Raw genomic sequence first — 14,315 nt, forward strand, 5'->3', positions numbered from 1 at the left:
AGGCCCTGCTTTCTGGGAAGTGACTGTTTACCTGCCTGGCTGATGGGAAGTAGTGAATGAATCCCTCCACAACTTTTGCTTCATTTATCAGACTGTCTCTGTCTCACTCCCTGTGTTTTCTCCCCTTATCTCTGTTTTCTTGCCTTGACACTGGAGGGGGAAGTGAGTGGGTGGCTGTGTGGGTGCTCAGCTGCTGGTCAGGGTCAACCCACCACAGCGGGGCATTACAGAACCTGACAGAAAATTCAGAATTCAGTGGTTTAGAGCACTTCTTAGATAGGGTCTCCCAATATCCTGTGGTAGTTTTAAGTAACATGTTTGTATTTACTGCTGTGCAATGTATCTTAGGGCTGAAGAAAGCTTCGCTTCAGAGGTTTGTAGTCTTTGAAATTTTTATGTGAAACTAAAGCTCACTAATGGAAAGTGGTGAGATCTTGATCTACCTGAGTAAGAAAGCAAATGTATGCTCTGTCAGCCTAATTGAAATGCACTAAAGGAAGATAAAGATTAAGGTCTGTCAGGATAGTATTCTTCTGTGGGTTTATTGCAACTGTGATTCAAGCAAATAATGTCCTTTAGGTACCATAATTTTAGCTCAACTGTTTCAGAGACTGGCTCAATACTGGTTTAATTAGGAGGGAATGGCATGTCACATATGCAGTCTGACTCTCACACAGAAACACATCCTTAGCCGAATGCTTCAACTTATTACCACCTTCTGCTTGTTTGAAGGGCCCCTGCCCTCTGTAACTCGTGCTAGATAGTTAGGCTTTATATTGCATAGATTTTGGCCATGGTTACCTTTCCTTCACTTCAGGAAATGCTCTGCTTAGGTGCGTGGCTAATATATATTTTTGGTTTGTTTGTGTGTTCACTGCATGAAGTGGGAATCTTGAAGAAGTACTTTTTTCTTTTTCATTTTTTCATTTTGAGGAAGGTGGTGCTCTTTTACAAGCCTTACCAGAAATTATATGTATTTCGACTAAGACACATTTTTTTAAATGTTAGTGAAACTGGAAAAGGGTTCACAGAAGACCCTCTTTCTCCTAACTGCTTGTTCTTAAGATCCTTATCATGTCAGAGTTTTAATGTTTTTCCTCTCATAGTACAGCTCTTTGACAAAATTTCAAATTTATTATAATTATCTTAAAGTGCAACTCATAGCAATTTAAGAAAGGTGTATCCCACTTTCTTACAAGCCAGTTCAGCACTTTTAAAAGAGAGTGAATCCAGAGCTTTGTGCTCAAGTAATCTAATTACAGGCAGTGGAGGCACACTGCTTGGCCATATTCATCCACCATCCTCCCACATAGGAACACTGGCATTTGTTTGACCCTGCTTGAGAGCTTGCTGAAATGGCAGGAAAACATGTATTTATTTATCTAACAGAAGGTTAGCTTTGTGTTGTGTTGGTGAGCTGTGTTGACTGGGAGTGCCAGTGCCAGCCCACTAGAAGAGAGGGAAGGAAATTGTACTTTTTGACGACTGGATGCTTCACTGGCTTTGCTGTACTAAGAAATGGAACCAAAAAGAACACTGAGACACATTTTATTTACAGGACTGAACCCACAGAACCCATGCATGGCAGACTGAAAACCATTATGCTGCGTCACAGACCTAAAACTTACTTCTGTCAAAGACTAGGTTTAGATTTGTAATAATGTTTATTTCTTCTTGTGTTGTCAGTACTGAAAAAAAATTTATAAAATGCCATTGGCTGTTTTTTGGAATTATTGTTGCATTGTGTGCTTTTTGATCATAAGTTTCTTGGGGAGAAATATGAATGTTCTTCCAATATAACTTTCTTTAATGGCTACATTTGAAGTATTTATCTGGATGTATAATGGACTTCCATTTTAGAGAATGCAACTTTGCATTTTATGACATCCTCTAGTGCTTGGATTTACAGGAATGATTACATCTTTAGCCCTAGTTCAGTAAGAAGAACTTATGCGTGTTTTTATCCGAATGTGCTGATGGGGTCAGCCTTTGTTAAAGCTGTGACTTTTTTATATATATAATAAGATTTTACTGATGTGTGTAAGCTTGCTTCTGTACTTGGCAAAATGAGAAAAGCCTTGCAGACAGAGGAATGCATGGATAATCTAAATGTGAAGAAGTAGTGGTAAAAGTTATTAATCCTTCCATTCAAGAGGAATCATAAAACACAAATAACAAAAATGTCCTGTCTGTAAAAAAAGAGCTCTTAATGATAAGTCGTCTGTGGTCATCACTGAAGCTCTGTTACCTCTCTTAAGGACTTTCTGGCCTAAGCACACATAAGTAATAGGGTTTTCACAGGAAAGTCACAGCTGTTGATTTAAGTATGGAGTCTTTTTGTTTTGAAAAAAGGTCAGTTTTCTTTAGTTGTCAAATGTGGAAGTTCTTCCAGGTGGGTTATGTTCAGCTTGCAATAATTATGTAGCAATTGATGAAATGTTTATTACTTTTGCTCTGTCCTAAACTCCTTCAGAAAGTGGTTGTTAGGTCGACGGTGAAAGTGAACACTAGGTGGTACCGTTTCATAGCTGCAGTTGGACTGAGCTTCAGCAAGCTGTGCTGGAGCTGAACTGGTCACTCCAGCAGCTTTTTACAAGGGTCATAAACTATGATCACACCCTCGTAATTAGGGTATTCTGATTCTGACAGCGCATTTGTGGCAATTTGACTAATACTACTAAGCTATCATAAAATAAGAAGTACAAGTACTTTGGAACAGTGTAGTAAAACCAGCTTCACAGAAGGTGAAGTTTCACGTCATGAAGTTTCTTTCATAAGCTGAAAGACAGTAGTTTTCCCTGACTCCTCTTTGGTTCCCATTTGATTTTGAACTTGTGTCTTCACAGGATGCTAAAAAAAAATTTCTAGACATGACATCAATGTTCCAGAGTCATCTGGTTAAAAATGAGTGTTTTTCAATTCCTGTTTTAATGCTTCCCTTATCAGCTCAGAATTCTATTTTTTAATTCATGTGTTGTGACCATATATGTAGCAGTTCTCTTGTAATACTGAAGGTCTAGGTAGCATGTATTACATGCACATTACTGGATTGGAGGAGGGGATAAAATTCCCTTTAAAGTTTCTCTTCTAGTAGTAAGAGCATTAAAGAGTCATGCTGGTCTTTTGTTTCTCCTAGGAGCCAGTATGTAAAGTCTAGAATGACGGATCAGAAGTACTGACAAAAAGAGTCAAATCAGATTTTAAATTGATAGTAATATAGTTAAAAATCCATTTTAAAATTACAGATGCTGTTTTGTAGTTGATAGCAGTTTAGTAGTACAAGAGAGGTTTTAAAATACTACATGAAAATTGAACAGCTAAAGGGAGTAATGGATCCTGATTTCATTCATGTACTTTATTTTTAATCTCTTTTCATAATAGCTGTGAATTCAGAAGCCATTCAGGGTGACACACTAAAAGTACATGACACTTCAGTTTCATGCTGCCATTTCTATCTTGATAATTAATTATAAGCTACAGTCTAAAAGGACGGGTATCAGTATTTCCAGGATGAATCCTTCCATCTAGCAGCTGAGCTCTGTTTGTCTGCAGAGCTGTCTTAATTGTAGTGTGTCTTCCTTTGCAGCAGGCCAGAACAGCTGTGTGCTAGTAGGCTAGCAACTTTTCTGGATGAAGGGTTTCCACTTTAGGACCATTTCAAAGTGAGTTTTCTTGGTTGCTTAAGCACTTAAGACACAGATTCTTTTTTATTGAAAATAGGTCAAGTGAATGGTGATTTTTTTCCCACAATGTGGAAAAATGGTACCAAATGGGAAATTTGGTACTTAAGAGGCTGGAATTCTAAGTTTTTCTCTTACTGATTCGTTCACATTGTGTCATTTTTGAAATTGTGATTTTTTTTGGACAGTGTCTTTCAGGACCTTGGATTAGTCTTTAATTTAATTTACTGTGCTTTCCAAAGGCTGATGCAACATGAAATTCAAGTATTTGACTCTAGAAGCAACCAGACAAATGTTCTCTGTTGCAAGTGTTTATAACAAAATCAAAAAGTTATGAATTTTTTTGTCCACAATTACAGATACTGTTTCTGTTTCCTCTTTGTGGGTATGACTATGCCATATCAGCTTTTAGTGAAGGCTGAAGTTGCTTTCATTACATGTGTAGAATCATTAAAAAGTAGTTTTGATTAAACTGTGGAGGAAGTGGAGAATTGCAGGTGTTTCGCTCCATTTCAGTTAGATCCAAAGACTTGTCTTGTACATAAACTTGCATACTTTAGCCAAGTTGAAGTTCTTAGGCTAGTAAAAACTTTCCAGTTTATATTTTGCATATATGCAGAACATACTTAGAATTAGAAGGTAATATGCTGATAAATTACACAAGAACTTGTAGACCACATTATACAGTGAGTTTTTTAGAGCTTTCAGCTTTATAACTGTTCATTTTTTTTTTAGTCTGGTGCAATTTTCCCTAATGTCCATGAGGATTTTTAGATTACAGGCTAAAGAATTAAAAAAAAAAAAGGGGGGAGAGAGAATTTGAGAAATTCAACACCCAGGTGCTGTTTAAGTGCAGAATTCATTAGGCTTTTACTTTCAGAGACTGAGCAGTAAGCAATTGAGTTTTTGCCATGCAAAAGCACAGTTGAGCCCCACAAACCTGTACTTTACACAGTGTGTGGTTCACGCTTCTGTATGCAACATGCTCAGGTATTGTGAGACATTTGAAACAAATTATACTGAATCACTGACAGAAATGTTTGATAGCTACAATGTGCTTACAAGTGCAATTTGTTTGCCCTTGAACATGTTGCAGAGTATCTTAAAACAGTTCTGCTTGTGAACAGACGGTATTACCAGGCAGGAATCCAGGGAAGAATAAAAAAATATGTTAGCTGGGCATTTTCCCAGGGGAGCAATCCTTTTTTTTTTCTTTCTGGAGAGCATGGAAGACAATTCTTTGCTGATCCAATGGCTATATTTTCACCAAATTAAAAAAAATGTGTGCTGTGTGCTTTATGCTTTGTCATTACAGCAGGATTAGGTTTGCTTGTAGTTTTCTGTGTTTTGGTTTTTTTTAATTAATCGTGGATAACAAACTAAGGTGAAAAACTGAGAGACACATGCAAACTCTAGTTATATTATGAATAGTGTTGGACTAATGGGTCTTGATATCAGTAGAGGATTATGGTTTATAATGAGAGTTTTAACAAAACAAGTTAGTTGAGTATTGTTTTAATCTTTTCCAGGATCAAACTTGCATCGCTGTGGATTCAGAGGCTCTTCATATTTAGGGATGCCATTCAATCCCTCCAAGGTCAGTTAAGAATGTGTGTGTGTGTGTAATATTTTCAATTAGGCAATAAATGATCTTGTGTCTTTTTTATAATATAAACTTCACAATTACAGAATATCTGGAAGGCAGAGATTTTTGCACTGTTAATACACTAAAATGTTTGCAGAACTTTTAAGAAACATACATAAGAAACATGCTCAAATGATACCTAGGACTTGAGTTTCCAGATCAGTGAAGAAATTGGCATACAAATTGTGGCTTCTCTCAGTGCAGTTTTTCTTTCTCTGGTCTTTTGCTAACTTAGGGAAACTTCTCTAGCTCAAGAACTGTCACATGGCAGAGAAGGGCAGAACAGCCCCATATTAAGTGGTGCAGAACATGCTGTTCTTTGGTATCATAGAATGGTTTGGGCTGGAGGGACCCTTAAGATCATCTCACTCCAATCCTCTCACCACAGGCAGGGACACCTTCCACTAGACCAGATTGCTCAGGACCTCATCCAACTTGGCCTTGAACAATTCCAGGGATGGGGAATCCACAACTCCCCTGAACAACCTGTTCCAGTGCCTCACCACCCTCACAGTGAGGAATTTATTCCTAATACCTAATCTAAACCTGCTTTCAGTTTGAAGCCATTCCCCCTTGTCCTGTCACTACATACCCTTGTAGAAAGTCCCTCTCCATCTTTCTCATAGACTCCTTTCAGGTACTGGAAGGCCACAGTTAGGTCATCTTGAAGCCTTCTCTTTCCCAGGCTGACCAGCCACAACTCTCAGCCTTTCCTCATAGAAGAGGTGCTCCCTCTAATCATCTTCCTGGCCCTGCTCTCATCTTGCCACATCCTTTTTGTGCTGGGGACCTCAGAGCTGGATGCAGCACTCTGGATGGAGTCTCACCAGAGTGGAATAGAGGGGCAGAATCCCCTCCCTCCCACTCCTGCCCATGCTGCTTTTGGTGCAGCCCAGGATACAGGTGGCTTTCTGAGCTGCAAGCACACATTGTTGTCTCATGTCCAGCCTTTCCTTCACCAGCACCCCCAAGTCCTTCTTGGCAGGTCTGCTGTCGATGACTTTTACTCCCACTCTGTATCCTCCCGGTTTGAGATTGCCCCAACCCAGATGCAGCACCTTGCACTTAGTCTTGTTAAACCTTATGAGAATCCCCTGCACCCACTTCTTGAGCTGGTCCAAGTCCCTCTGGATGGCATCCTGTCTTTCAGAAGTATCAACAGCACCACTCAGCTTGCTGTCATCTGCAGATTTGCAACGGGTGCACTTGATACCTCTGTCTGTGTCATTAATGAAAATATTAAGTAGCACTGGTCCCAGTACAGACCCCTGGGGGCACCCACTGATGCCAACTGGGACTTTGAGCCATTGACCACTACCCTCTGGATGTGATCATCCGACCAATTCCTTATCCACTGAACAGTCCACCCATCAAATCCATAGCTTAATTAAGAGAGAAGGGTGTTGTGGAGGTCTCAGGTCTGCTTTAAAGCTCTATCAGTGGATCCCCCTAACTGTCCTGCATCTTTTAGAAAGTAGATCCTATCTGATGCCAATATGCATCATGCCATGTAGGCCATCCCATTGTCAAAAAAGACCACAAAATTTTGACAGTGTCACCAGCCATGTAGCCACATATTATGAGACTGGGCCTCTCTGTTTCTTCTGATATCACTGTCTGCAACTGGTATTGCCCTTCCTGTGTTGAATCACATGTGTTTGATTGCACCTGATACCCACTCACACATAGGCAAAGCTCTGTTCATCCCTTAAGAGACAATGCTTTGAAGCCCAGGAAACTGAGGTTCCAGAGAGTTAAACTTGTATATGAAAAGAAAGTGCCCTTAATAAAAGAGAGAAAGGAGGTTAGCAGAGGCTGCTAAAAGTGTTGCAGAAAGTTTTATGTAGTTGGATGTGGAAAGTTGAGGCCAGTGAGCAGGAAGAACTGTGAAAAAAGTACAGTAGTTCTGTCCTGTGTTTGAGAGTAACTTTATGCTTCTGACTAGCTTGTGGAAATGTTAATCTACATTGGACTAATAACTGCATGTGCCTTTTTGCATGGCAAATCAGCAAAGTACTTATAGCAGTAATACTCAGAAGTTACACTTTATAATAAGCTGAAAATAATTGTGAAGGCAGTATTTTACATGTCTACGTTGAGCGCTCGGCAGCATGTGACAGGCAAGGTAATTTGTCTCTTGGTTTGCTTTGGTATTTATCCTGTTACACACTACAGGTGATGTCTGCAGTGAGATCTCACCGTAGTAGCAAGTTTGAGTTGGAATTTACTTCCGTGGCAACCCAACCACCCACTGAGCTTGAAGGAAACAAGGAAAAAATTCTACTTAAAACCTAAACTGATTTGGGATCTGTAGTGGTGACTTACTGAGATAATTTGTTAAAAATAAAGTTTAGATGCAAAATAATAGTAGACAATTTCAGTATAGTTGTAGAAGGAAAAGACTGAGTTTACTCAGAAGAAAGATGATTACCTTTCATAACAGTCACCTGAAGAAGGTTGTCATGCTTATATCGTGGCATAACAGGACTATATAATGGATAAAGACATAATTTTAGCAAACTGAGATAATAAAGATATATCAGTCTCATGTTTCCTCGAAGATTTGGGTCACTGCCATGTGGTGTAGTACATTAAGTCAGTGTATAAAGCTAGAAGATTTGATTCTGGATTTGGTTCTGAGATCTTATAATGGACCCTGAAGACAAAATGTCTGTAAGATTGGCAAAGCGTTGTTTTCCCTTCCCAGCCCTTTCTGGTGTTTTAATTTAATTATCAACCGCCAATAGTATGTGCTTCATACTTAAATATTCTCTTTATAGGAAATGTGTTGCAGTCCATCAGTATCTTGGAATGTGTTAGCCAATCTGCAGAACAAAAAAAGGGGTGGAACCATGTAACCTATGGAAATAAGCTATAAGGTCATTATTTCTAGAAAACTGTTTGCACATGGATGTGCTTTTTATTCAAACACTACAGTACTTTTTTCATTGTATCTGCAGTAGAAGGATTACATCTGCTTGATTTATTGGCATACAAAGGTTTAAAGCATTTCCAGCACTGTTGCCCTGAAATGTTCCGAAATAACTCAGAAAAAAAAACTTGGAAATCACTGCCATGACTTGGAGATGTGTTTACGGTCTTGTCATTATTCTTTATTCATCATTTAAAAACATTCTATGAAATCTGTCTTGAAAAATAATGTATGAAAAAGCCTGTGTTTTGGATTTACATTGATTTTTGATAAAATTTATTACGTGCCACTAGAGTGATTTCATTCTTGAGCTCTGAGAAAGTGCCATACCAGAGGTAGCCAAATCTATTCTGTCCCTAGGGATCCTTCGAAAAAATAGGAAAAAAGTCAAGGATAATGTTAGAATATGCAACTTTACTAAATGTTGCAAGGATAGCTCATTGGGGTTTAGTTTGGGCGTTGTGTTTTTTTAACTGTTACCCTTTTAATGTTTGATGGTAATGTCTTTGCAGTTCTTTGGAACAGTAGCAAAATTGAAACAAAAGCATATCCACTTCACCAGCTTAGCATACAGCCTTTACAAACCGTAACAGTCTTAACTGTAAAGGAAGCATAAGAGTGACTCTTCTATCACCACATTTAAAACATAATTCATTTTAGAATTAGAAAATAATTATTTTTTGAAATGGCTCCAAGTTCTGCAGTCTCTCTGATTTGAACTAGCCTTTTAAGTTTAGGGGTGAACAGTCTCCTCGGAGTTTCAGGTGCGCCTAGATATTTTCAATCTCTTTAAAATGATATAAATCAATTTTAGGGCTAGATTGAAAGCCAATACCTGAAACTTCTTTGTAAGATTGTGGTAGATAACATATGCTTTCACTTGGGGGACAAAAGATTTCTTTTGTGTTCCTGACACAACATTGTATTTTCTCAAGGCTGTAACACTGACACTGATGAAAGATGAATAGTTTAAGAAAATATTTTGCAAAATGACTCAAATAAAAGACAACAATAAATAGAATATGAAAATAAACAGAAGATAACAATAAATACTATAAAGACTCAGGTAAGTCTGGGTCAAAGCATCTCTGTATTGCATATTTCTTTTATTTTAAGCAAACATCTCTGTATTTTATTTCTGGGGATTCTGAGCAAGCTGACCTAATGAAAAGTGTTGCTGCCCATGGCATGGAACTGCAGCTAGGTGATCTTTAAGGTCCCTTCCAACCCAGGACATTCTGTGATCCTATAAAATGGGAAATGGCAAGGTCTTGCAGAATAGTTTTGAAACAAGTAAAGAGATTACCGCAGCACAGGCACCTAAAATTAGAGTCTAGGTACTGTGTTCACCACTGGACTGTAAGTTTTACTCAAATTGGCTAAATCAACTGAAATCATGCGCTTTAGATGAACTTCAGTCATTATAATGTGAAAACCACACCTCTACAGCTTAGGCTACCCATCTCCAAGTGAAGACAACTACCCACTGAACATCTGCAATAAACTTAAAATACACTGTACCTTTAAATCAAAGCAGGCAAAAGATTGTCCAATAGCTATTATGTACACATGTATTTAGAAATTAGATTAGTGTATACTTATGTATTTTGAAAGTATAATTATGCTTCTTGGCTGTAACCAGGTGTGCTGGTTTTGTAGATTTACCATCCAGCACCCATCTCTGTGCAGACATGTCAAAACCAATTAACTCTATGTGTGGATTGGCTCCTTGCACACTGCGTAAAAGAATCCTTTCTTGGAACAGCAGTGCCAGGTGTGAGAAGAAAGTTTTTTGAAAGTGGGACTCTACTTGTGCAGGTGTATGTTTATTAGTGTTTGAAGAGATCTTTGCCATGCTTTTGCAGCAGAGAGAATTTCTTAGTTCTCTCTGCAATAGTTGGCAGGAATTTCTGGTGCCCATGAGTTATGTTTAATTAGCAGTTCTAAATAATATGGTAGGGAACACTGCTGTGTCACTGAACCATTTTTTAAAGCTTCCCCTCACCTTGCATCTTTTAGTTAATGTTAACTCTTTTAAGGAAGGCTCAGATTATGGAGACCATGATGGTAATGCCAGTAGAACTAGAACTTGTTACTCCATCTCTGAGATCCAAGTAAATTTGTTTCCTGTGAGACTTACAAACTAATTACCACGAAGAAAGAAATGTATAGAGAACACACCCTGGCCATATCCGCTTTTGTTGTCTTCTCAAAGTATGTGTGCGTCAGTGCGTTAGCTCAGATCAGTAGAGAGCACTTTATAAAAGCAATTTCTTGTGCTTGCTCCAAAAGAGCAAGACTGGGCTCCTTTTAAATGAAACTGAGCCAGACGGTGCACTCCAGATGAACTTCCCCATTAGCAGTCCTTGCTCTTCCTGTTAAATGGCTCCTGCACCATTCAAGGAGCCACACACACACTCCACCCAAGACTTTAGGTGCCAGTACTGGAGTCCTTCCGCAGTGGGCAGCCCCAGGGAGCTGATGGGTGCCCCTTTTGACTTCTTGCTCACACACACATGAACTCTCAGATGTGCTTCTGTCTTCTTCAGGCTGAACCCTGGGTTTCCTATAGCAGAGTCTCAACCATTGGATTTATAAAAGTTAAATAATTTAAGAGAGTGGTACAGCAGCAGGTCAGCTCAAGATGGGTACCTCTGGAAAGGGACCCAGAACAAGGAAATCCCTGGGCAGTTATACCTTACAACTTACACATCTGCCTCTCATTCATCCTTCACCTACCTTGCACGCACCCCTTGGTCTGATGGTAATTTTTGGTCTGGGATCTTATAACAGCTTTTTGGGTTCGTTTTTGTCCATGCAGACAGGCTGCTTTTGTTGAGTTGCAGTTTCTGCAGTTGATAACACAGCAGTGTGTTATCAATATTGTTGTCATAAAAAGCCAAAACACTGTACCAGCTACTATGAAAATTTCTATGAAAATTAACATTGTGTCAGCTGAAAGCATATCTAGGTGTAGTTTCAAAGCTTGCTGCCTGAGGCTTTATCCAGCTACTCATGCTAAGCAAGTAAAGGTAAGCAAACAACAACATCATAAATCACAGTATTATAGCTCTGTATGACACACTCTAGTTAAAACTTACTTAATTTATGCTAAACAACTGGTATCTCTCAACACTACCCTCCAGACCCACTCCCGTTGTGTTATTCCTTCATGCAAACATAACTATACTGGATCAAGTGTATTTCTGGTTGTTCAAGTGTTTAACACACTCCTCTGCAGTTTAAGAGGTTTGTTGTTGCTAGTTTTTGAGATATAACTTCTACCATTTAAAATAACTTCATTCTGTTTATCTGTGTTCTTGGCCTATGAATCTGAGCTGCTGGCAACCGTTGTTTTTGGTATTTAGGCTGACAGTTTGCTTAGTTGCGGCTGTCACTTCAGTCAGCAACATCTATGAGGCAGAAATAGATAGGTTTAACTAAAAGTATTTTTTGTTCATAATACAGAACTTAAAAGTTAACTTATTTTTACCAAACCTGATCATGTGCTTTGACTATGCTGTCTTTGATAAGATTTCTACGCAATCTCTGAATTACTTTGTTCTTCGTAGCAGAGGCAGTCTAGCAACACTTCCTCCCACCCATGCAAATTTTAGACATATTGGCAGTTATCTCATGAAACCTTTGAGATCTGCTGTAATTTTTTGCATTTGGAGAATCCATTCTAGTCCTGTTTTGTGATACCAAATTGTCACAGGACCAGTTACTACAAATTTTAGGAATTTTCAATTTTATGCAAAATTTTGGGTTTGGGTTTTGGAGGGTTTTCTTTTGTCTGAAACATCCAGTTGTCCTGATTGTTGTCCCCTCAAAGACATCCAATTATGTGGGCTCTGTGCATAAGTGTGTGAAGTATATATAGGTGTGTGTAGGTACAACATAAAATTTTATAAGTAGTATCACAGTGATCTTGCAATAATTACATGGAACCCAGAAGATAAAGTGCATTCCAGTAGACTTAAAAGTTTAAGAGTATATTATTCTTATGGTGAATACTGTTTTAATTTTTTCTAAAATCGTGTGGTGAACAAAGATCTGCTAGGCTCTCCAGACTTTCCAAAATCCTACAGTAATTACACATCTGAAACATCATGTTGGCCTCTATGAGTATGTCATACAGTAATTCCTGTATGATCTCATACTTCGTGCTGATCCTCCTGTGTTTAATTTGATTTTATGGCAATATCGACTGTATTTGTTAGGATTTTTGGGCCTAACCCAGAGTTGTCAAGGCATTGGATGCATACCAGTATGTTGGACCCTCTGTAGTGTCCCCTGGCTTTTTTAATAATTACTTATCAAGATACCTAGCAGTATACCGATTTATCATATAAAAGAATTTAATTACTTGCCACATGATAATCCTATGATAAGAGAAAACTATTAGTAGCAAAGGCAGCTTTGTGACTTAGGAGTAGCTGTTCTTGAAGGCTGACACCATCTCCCTGATTCCCCACAAAACAACATTACAACCCATCTGTCCTAGCAGTCTTTTCTGCATAAGGATTTCTTTGGTATTCAAGGACAGAAGTGAGTGACAGTACTAATGTAGCTGTGGACTTCACGATTGCATGTACAGGCAGCAGACACTACTGTTTGCTTTATATGTATCATACCAGTATCATTTGTGTTCTTTATTAAAAATACCAGACTTGCAAAATTTTACACACCTCAGGTGTTTCTGAAAACCTCTGTCTGGAAAAGCAGTGTACTACTGCTACATTCTGAAATATTTGCATAGGAAACAAGTACAGATAGAATTCATATGTTGTCCAGGTGCTGTCGTGATTGATGCAATTTGTTAGAGGAGGAATGGTGTTGTGTTTTGTGAGCGTACAGTAACTGTGCTTATAACACTTTGTCTGCAGCCTATTTTTTGCTGCAGCAACTAGTGGTGTAAAAGAAATGCTAAAATAAAGAATTCGCTAGAAAGTAAGGGCTCAGTTGTTTAAACATATTTGTAGGCTACTAAGGCTTTAAAAGCAATGTAAAATTAGCATGTATATAGAAAAGTAGAATAAAAATATCTAGTGAAGTGGTAATTTTCAGTTACTTTATGTAGACACTGTGAAAAGATTGTCATTTAGAGGAGAACGTTGTTTGACAACTGTAGATGTCTTAGAAAATTTCCTGAATAGTCAGGCGTATTTCTTTTAGTTAAAACATTTGAGTAGACTTTTTATAAATATGGTTTTAAAAAGCAAGTCTCAATATACTTCTGTAAACCTTCCTTGCTTAGTGAGTGTAGTCTTCCTGTGGAAATAAGATATTCAAATGTAAAGGCAAACTCTTTCACTGTACGTATTACTGTTCAATTATTCCTGATGTCAGTATTTATTCGGAGATGAAGTACCTATAAAAGTGTGTGAACAGCCATGGTGAACAGTTAACGTTGATTCGCAGGCTCAGTGTATTTGTTTGAAATCAACAGAGGCATCTTCTGCATTTCCCTTGCTCTAGGTTAGTCCAAGGAGGAAGAAATCAAGCGCTCCTCTGATTCTACTTTAACTTAAATTATGTAGATGTTTGGAAGCTTAATTTTCTTCATAGTTGCTGATGGGAACTGCTGGGACATTTTGTAAGCAGTTGGTCCTAATATCTGATAACCTTTCCATGGATTTTTACTGCCTAGTGTGTGCCTTTTATTTCATTTGACAAAAACTGTGAGAAGCTTTAGGGGCAGAACTGGGACATTGAGAATTATTTTAGGGAAAGAACCGGTTCAAATTTGGCTTTTTAGAATAGAGACTTGCTTTGCTTAAAAGTAAATTAATCAGTTTCATTGAACTAAATAGTTCTATGTGTTGGCAAATTTGTATCACCCTATATGTCTGTATGTTTGGAGCAGAATTTTAGATTTGAAATAAGTTAATGTGTCACAAGGGTGAAGCTGCTTACAATAAAGTTTTTAAGGTGAAGGTATTCTGAAAAGAAATTTTTTGGTACTGTTTGTTTTAAAAACCCTAAAATTGCTATGGTAGGCCAACTTGTTCCTTCTGGGATTAGACCCTGTCATCCATTCAAGATAGAAAAATGC

At 38.2% G+C, this 14,315-nt stretch overlaps 2 protein-coding genes across 2 annotated transcripts in view; both read left to right on the top strand.

Moving 5' to 3' along the window:
- CCDC112 (coiled-coil domain containing 112) overlaps nt 1-14,315 on the top strand; it is a 44,983-nt gene that overhangs the window by 17,327 nt on the left and 13,341 nt on the right. Inside the window, exon 12 of the mRNA XM_032676544.1 lies at nt 5,210-5,277. The gene's annotated coding sequence lies outside the window, so the exon portion shown is untranslated. The remainder of the gene's footprint in view (nt 1-5,209; nt 5,278-14,315) is intronic.
- PGGT1B (protein geranylgeranyltransferase type I subunit beta) overlaps nt 1-14,315 on the top strand; it is a 36,249-nt gene that overhangs the window by 8,591 nt on the left and 13,343 nt on the right. Inside the window, 1 exon segment of the mRNA XM_032676545.1 lies at nt 5,210-5,277. Within this exon segment, the coding sequence (XP_032532436.1) occupies nt 5,210-5,277 (68 nt within the window).

This window comes from Chiroxiphia lanceolata, chromosome Z (assembly GCF_009829145.1).
Source record: "Chiroxiphia lanceolata isolate bChiLan1 chromosome Z, bChiLan1.pri, whole genome shotgun sequence".
Classification (NCBI taxonomy): Eukaryota; Metazoa; Chordata; class Aves; order Passeriformes; family Pipridae; genus Chiroxiphia; species Chiroxiphia lanceolata.